The sequence below is a fragment of the Octodon degus genome, unplaced genomic scaffold, assembly GCF_000260255.1.
Source record: "Octodon degus isolate 3935 unplaced genomic scaffold, OctDeg1.0 scaffold00058, whole genome shotgun sequence".
Classification (NCBI taxonomy): domain Eukaryota; kingdom Metazoa; phylum Chordata; class Mammalia; order Rodentia; family Octodontidae; genus Octodon; species Octodon degus.
The window spans coordinates 10,806,603-10,813,964 of NW_004524634.1; the positions used below are offsets into that span (position 1 = coordinate 10,806,603).

General features: G+C 42.2%; 1 protein-coding gene across 1 annotated transcript; it reads right to left on the reverse strand.

Annotated features, from left to right (window-relative positions):
* Positions 1-4,242: 4,242 nt before the first annotated feature.
* LOC101579958 (regenerating islet-derived protein 3-gamma-like) lies at positions 4,243-7,063 on the reverse strand. Its single transcript, XM_004634179.2, has 5 exons — positions 6,987-7,063; positions 6,235-6,353; positions 5,888-6,025; positions 5,176-5,302; positions 4,243-4,492 (listed from the first exon to the last, which is right to left on the reverse strand). The coding sequence occupies exons 1-5, from the start codon at positions 7,060-7,062 to the stop codon at positions 4,425-4,427; spliced, it is 528 nt and encodes a 175-aa protein (XP_004634236.1). The 5' UTR covers position 7,063; the 3' UTR covers positions 4,243-4,424.
* Positions 7,064-7,362: the final 299 nt, after the last annotated feature.

Consider the following 7,362-nt stretch of genomic DNA (forward strand, 5'->3'; position numbering starts at 1 on the left):
GTTGCTGCTGTGCTGTCTCTCAGGTAGATGATTGTTCAAAAAGAAGGGGGTGGTGAATGAAGGCAGGAGACAGGAAAAGGAATGTTGTAGGACTGCCCGGCTTCAAGGTTGTATATAGTTAGATTTTTAGACTTATGTGTAAACATAAGAATTATATAATTCTTTATGCCTATTTTTAAAATACATTCTAATTTTTAAATGTTTTTTCATCATATTCTGTAGGGAATTAAAGTTCAACATATCAATACTTGATGAAAAATACTTGTTCCATATTATGCTTAAGATGTTTGGTATTCAGACGGTGAGATTAAGCTTAATAGCCTAGGTTGTATGGTAATAAGAACAAGCTTCTCTTCTGTAGGGTTAACATCCTAAGTTTGCACACCAAAATTAGAGAAAAAGGAGGACTGCAAGGAAAACCCACATTTTGGCCCTAGCCTTCCAAAGTCAATTAAGACTCAGGACATATAAGAACTTGTACTGTAACGTCATGTAACTCAGTAGTGTCCCAAATTTTCTGATCAAGGAGATTATGGGGCCAAAGAGGAAAGTGATCGATGATGTAGAGTGTGCCTAAGGAGAGTCACATGGAGAAAAACATTCTCTCAGGCTTTCACAGAGAGCATACTGGGCAAGCAATGACTGTGACTCATCTACATGGCTGACACTGACAAAAGATCTACAGTCTGAGATACAGGATCTCAGGATAAATCCTGAGAGGATTTCACTGACCTTATCAGATCCAAATGCTACAACTCTTGTTGCATAGGTCTTGCTTTATCTTGGTCTTAACCATCCAGCAGAGAAATATAAAAACGAAGTATAAGAAGTAAAGCCATGCTGTTATGTTGAGCTGCATGGGACTCAGGTCAACAATTTCTGACATTGCCAATGAAGCGGAAGACCCAATACTATTATGGACTACTGGACTCTTTTAGAATATTTTGCTGAGTTAACACACCTATAGCATTCAAATAACAGAACTAAACACAAAAAGGGGATACAGATGAATGTCCATTTTGTTTCTGTGTATTCAAAATGGTTATAATAGATATATAGTTACATTCTCTTAATTAATAGAGGGATTTGTACTAAAAATGTGTGTAAATAGGATATCATGTCCGCATCTTGTACAGCAAATAACACTAGGAAGAATGTATGAAATGTGTTAATTATTGAAACTGTCCTACCAATTTGGTTTGAAACTGTCTCGTTGCTGTTTGTTTATCTATAAAATCATGGAAAAAATAAAAAAATTAAATTTTCTTATCTAAGATGGAAAATGGAGGAGGGATTAATTTGGTGCACTTTTCAGTGTATTAATTCCATGGTTGGCAGCCTTAAAGAAAGACACAACATAGCAGATACTCTTTTTGTTGTGCGAAAGGGGGCACAGGGATTGAACTCAGGACCTTGCCCTTGCCAGGCAGGCTCTTATGCCATTGAGCTATCTCCCTAGTGAGAAGTTCTTTTTGTTTTGTCATGGTAGATGAAGGTTGTTCAAATCTTGGGGGTTAGGAAGTAGAGGGCAAAGGAAACAACCAGAGACAAAACTAGAGCTTAGCTGATGCCCTCTGTGATCTGTGCACTCAATATGCCCTATCTCTGGACAAATGAGACTCCAAGAAAATTTTTAAGATCTAAACCACAGCATTATATTCTTCCTCCCAAGAAAGTTCCAGCCATATCATTGTGCAAAATGTTTTTAGTGAATGTCTAATTTTGTCAACTTCTTAATAGCTTCAACAGTACTAAAAAGCTCAATGCCACATTCTCCTCGGAGACTCAAGGCAAACTTTTAGTTGTCCGTCCCTGTAAAAGTGAAATATAAAGTTAAATACATCTAACACACAGTGTCACACAGGAAATCTTTTCACTCTAAAAGCAAAGAATAAGGGCTTAGAAAGGAATCAGACCGATTCAAGACCAAAATCAAAACCCAGCAACCTGCCAGCATTTGACTTGCCAATCCTCTACTTTCATGTCCAGCATCTGGGGCTGATTCTGGTGAGATATGAATGACAAGTGTATTGGGCAGCCTGGCCCTTTTAGCCTTGCCAATTGAAGCCTGTTTGTGTTTGCTTTTGTTTGTTTTTTGTTGTTGTTGGTTTCACTGACTCCCTGCCATTCTCAGTAGATGTTCCACATTCCCAGCATGTCCAGCTTCCTGGGATCTCCACTGTTCTTGCATTTTCAGACCATGTCATTCTCACACCTTCATGCACTACTCCCTTGGGGAGTCTGGGAAGGAACTGTGACAGTAACAAGCTTCTTTGTCTCGGCCCCACAGTCATGAGATCTGGCTAAAACCCTGTGAAACTCCCTAACTTTTGCCTTCAGTATGCTTGGAGAACCTGCACCACTTGGACAGCAACAAGGCCTGCCTCCAGCTTGAGCAGTAGTGTGAATGCCCACCCCCATGGGACATGGATGCAGTGTGTTCTGAGTACTGGGAGTGCTGAATTCAACTATACACTGCCTTAGTGGTCCAGAGTGAGAAAGCTGTCCTACGGTTTCCTTCCCAAAGGAAGTTCTTTCAAATAAATTTGCTCTTTCACATACTTGAACTTTTCCACAGTGGGGGTCTCGTCCTTTCTTGAAAAATCCCCAAGATAGCTTTCCAATGGTCCTGATGCAAACTACTTGACTTCTTGCTAATGGTAATCTTTTCAGCAGTCATGATCGCCTTAGCCCCAGTGTTGCAGGCGCCTCCTTTCTGGTGAACCATAAATTTTTCACATCTTTTACTACCACTTTTGAGCACTGATGCTCATGATAAATCTAAGCACCTGTCAGACAGAAGTACCCACACCAGAGCCTGGGTTTAGGGCTACTTTGGAATTTACTTCATCAGGGCAATTAGTTCATTACCCTTAATTTCAGTCTCACACGAAGTTTCAAAGCATGGCAGAAGTGCCAACAAACTTTTTGACTACAAATAATACATGCAGCCTCAAGGAAGCCCTAATTCCTAACTGCAATGTTCTGAGCCTGATATTTATAGTCTGAGCTCCTATGAGCAATCTGGTCTTCACAACTCTAATCAGAATCATCTAGACTCTGGGGCTTCTCTTGTCTATAAATTCAGTACTTTCTAAGCACCTCCTGCAAACCACTTATACAAGGTTATTTATGTATTTATTTGGTACAGGGCCTTACTTTGTAACTCAGACTCATAGTGATCCTCCTGTGTCAGCCTCCCCAGTTCTGGGATTACAGACATGTACCACCATGCTCAGTTTCAGTGGCTGGCTTGGGGCAAGGCCAGAATGGCATGTGATACTGGGGATTGAATCCAGGTCCCTACGCTTGCTAGGCAGTTGCTTAGACCACTAAGCTATCTCCCTGACCCTATACAGGGTTCTGAGCCATGGGATTAGGTAAAGTGAGAGCAAGAACTCTGCTACAAGTACTAATATTAATCTCTTTTCCATTGCCAGGATAAAATATCCAGCACCAACTCTTGAAAGAGGGAGAGATTTATTTGGATCTCTAAGAAGTGAAGCAAAGACAGCAGTCAGGTATAAAAATACTTTCTTCTGCTTCCTGATAGAGACTATGGGAACCTACTTACCACCATGTTTAATAGGAGTGATTCTGTTGTTGGGGACAGAATAGAGTGGGGATTCATCACCTTCCTTTAACCAAACACAAGGTAATTCCTCCCTCTTCTGTGATGCCCAGGTATAGGGAAAAGACAACATGTACAATGTGAAACTCTACATCCTAACACCTTCACACAGCCATTCTTAGTTTTTGATGTTTAAAGGTGGTGAAATCTTCCACTCAGACTCCTGAGATCTTGTAAGGTTATTTTTATGAACACAGTTGTTCAAATTGATGTTCTTGCAAGGAAACATATGGTGAGAAGCCCTCTTCTTCCATGCTCCTAGTGTAACACTCCAAAAAGCAATGTGCAGAACAAATTCAGAGCCTCTTATGAGTGACTACATCACCATTAGTGACATGACCTGGTGGAATGGGAGGGCAGTGAGAGTTTGTGTGAGCAGTACCTTCATTTGTCTGAAACACAGCCTAACAAAAGCATGCCTGAAACCTCCATCTCAATATGCTAACACAAGTGCATAATTCTGCATTTTCTCATAGGTTTTGGAGAAATAAAAAGAAGGAAGTTTCCTTCCTAAATAATTTCCAATCTATATGGACTTAGGTAAAAGTAGAACACAGGCACACAGTAGATACAATATCAGTACAAACTAAACTTTTATTATTGTTCTCTGAAGCCTCAGGTTGTAACATACACACAAGAGTGGCTGGGCAGAGAGCAAAGCAGAAGCAGTAAGTTCAGCAGGAGGGTTCAGATTTTGGGGTATGAGGAGAATGTTCCTTTCCCAGGTAGGTCTTCATTCTTGGGCTTCTGTTCATGATGAGGTGCATACCATGGAGGCTTTTGACTGTCTACTTTAGCCATCGAACTTGCAGACATAAGGCAACTGCGCATCACAGTTATAATCTCTCCACCTCAGAAATCCTAAAGACAGAACAGGTGAAGTGAATTGAACTGGTAGGTTATGCGAACAGTACCAAAATATTAAGTGAAATCAACCAGAGAAACACACTTAAATATTGCATGTTTCCTCTTATATAAGAAAAGCAAAATATAAATGAAGAGTAAGATAGGAGATAGATGGTAGGAAATAGGAAAATAGATCTTTTGTGAAAGGAAAGAGGACCGAGAGACAGAAGGAGAAAGGGGGAAGGGAGAAAAAGGATAGGACAAAAGAACTGAGATGTATTGTGTCCATGTACCAACTCTCCTCAAGGTATATAATCATTATGCATTGAAAATATGTACTAATAAAAATTAAAAATTGAATAAAAAACACTTGTTTGTACTCCCAGCTTCTTGGGAAGCTGAGCCAAGAGGGAAAAAATCTGTCACTCGTCTTTTTTTTCTAGGGGAGGGGGGTTCATCTTGCATGAGCAGCACTTTAGACCACTGAGCTATCTTGCCAGCCCCATGTAGCTCACCTTTACAAGTGTCCCACTTGGAGGGAACCCAGTCTGACACAAAGTATAAATGGGAGGAGATGGAAGGAAAGAGATAAACAAGCACTGCATTTCTCAGTTCAAGAAATTCTCTTGAATTTCAGACCCAAAAGGAAGAGGGATGGATGGGGCAGGCTGAGCTGAGGTTGCTCCTGTGTTTCTTGCCTGAGTTTCGTGTCACGGTCCCACAGTAACCACGGTCGGAGGAAATGGAAGGATTCCGTTCCCAGTTGAAGTAGTCAAGCACGTCGGTGCTGCTCCATGTCCAGCCACCAGCATTGGGTTCTAGACCCTGTAAGGTAGAGGGACGCAGCCAGATGAAGGCAATGGGCATGACAGCTTCTCTGGCCCAATTCCTTAGGTGCCACCTTTTCTGTGGCTTTGTGGAATTTTGTCTGTTTCTCCACATCATTCCCAGAGGACCCTAAGGGGATTCTCTCCCTAAAATACCCTCTCTTATTAGCAAATCTGAGGCATTTATCATAAAGTAATGTGCTTCCTGCTGAATGTATGTGGTGCTGTATTAGTTGTGAACCCTTGACCTCAAAGCAATAACTATTCTATGAAGAGAAAATATGGATCAGATCTTCATTTATGACTTCCTTGAAATGGTAAGGAAGGTTCCCTGAAGGACAGAGAAATAATTTCAAAGGAATTATGTGAGAATTATATGATTAAAAACAAGCAGATTCTTTTGAAGGCTGGGAATCTCCACAAAACTCTGGTGTTCGCCTGACCTCCAGGACCATCCTTTGTCTCCAATATCTCCCAGAATCTGGAGTCAGTACTCCCACCTGTCTTCTTACTCAGACCCAAGAGAAAGAGACTGAGCAACAATAATCAGTTGAGAGCTGAGGGAGAAAGTATGGGCTCGCACCAGTGTTGGGTCGTGGAGCCCAATCCAGACATATGTGCTGCTGATTCCATTGCTCTTGATCAGAGAAGACAAAAAGGATCCCTCCGCTCCACTGAGCACAGAAGCCAGGTGTCCCTGGGGCCGCTTCTGGCAGGCAAGCTGTGTGGAGAAGTGAGAGAGAGAGAGTGAGTGAGAGCACCTGTCTCCTGGGGGCTCAGCAGGGCCATGTGGTGGAAAAAGATGGGGCTGTCTGGAGGACCAAGGTGTCCATCCTCATTCCCAGGAGAACCTGAGGCAGGATAACTCTTCACCCTTCCATCTACAAGGCTTTTCCTCTTTCAGCCTCAACTTCACCAGTGAGTACTTACATCTGCCTCAAACCAAGACTTGGCTGTCCTAAACACAGCATAGCAGTGAGACCCATAGGCATTGGAGCCTTTGGGACAGCTGATGCGTGGAGCAGCGTTTTTACCCTTGGAATCTTCACCTAGGGAAAAAAAAGAAATAGAGAGGAATAAGTGAATGATTATGAAGCCAATCGTTGGCATTAAGTCTGTAATCGTAGCTTCCTGCATTCTTTGAGAAACATTTGAAATGGGGAAGCATCTCTTCTCATATTATCCTTTCCCCTAATTCAAAGTACCACTATTCCTCTCACCGTGGGCTTACAGTTCCTACCTTGGAGTTTCCAATCCCCATTCTTAGCTACAATTCATCACTTGCTTTTCACACCCTCTTTCTTTAACTCATTAATACAAATTATAAGTTCTTGACCAAGAGGAGACATGTCAGGTTCTACTGGTTTTTTTTGTTTATTTTAAAGAGAATCATTATTAGAAATGATACAGGATTTCTTAAAATATGATGATAGGAATTCAGCAATAGTTGTTACATTGCATATGGTTGTCTACAAAATAGTTGTTCAGATGACCAGACATGAGCCTGGTCTTGCTGTTAATGGATCACTGTGGTGCATTCGCTGCTGATAGCCAGAAGAAAGCAGGAGAATGGGAGAATTTCAGGAAGTTTTCTTGCGGAGGACATTCCACCATTACCACAGGGAACACACAGGACCCTCCGTTCCCTTTTCGGTTCTGAGCATGCACCAGAGAAATCTCACCTTGCACCTGAGATAGGACCATCAGGCAGGAGAGCAGCACCCAAGCCGTGCCTCTGAGAGCCGTGGAGGGCAGCATCGTGTCTGTGAGAGGTGAGAAAATCAGATTCTCTGAAAGAGAAGTGGTCAGGGAGAGAGCATGCGGAGTTACCATTGCCTCTCTCCTTCCCCTGCGTCTACTTTTGTAGGGCTGCGTTGACCTTGACCCTACCCACCTCCTTGTATAATTTGAAAGGAATTGAGAAATCTATATTCCCCACATCTTATGACAGTTCCCAGGACAGCCGCTGCTAAGTCTCAGCTCCTGTGTCCTCTGAGATGGGGCATTTCCTCACCTTCCCCATTTCGTCTATTTCTTCCAGCTCCCACTTACCTCTCT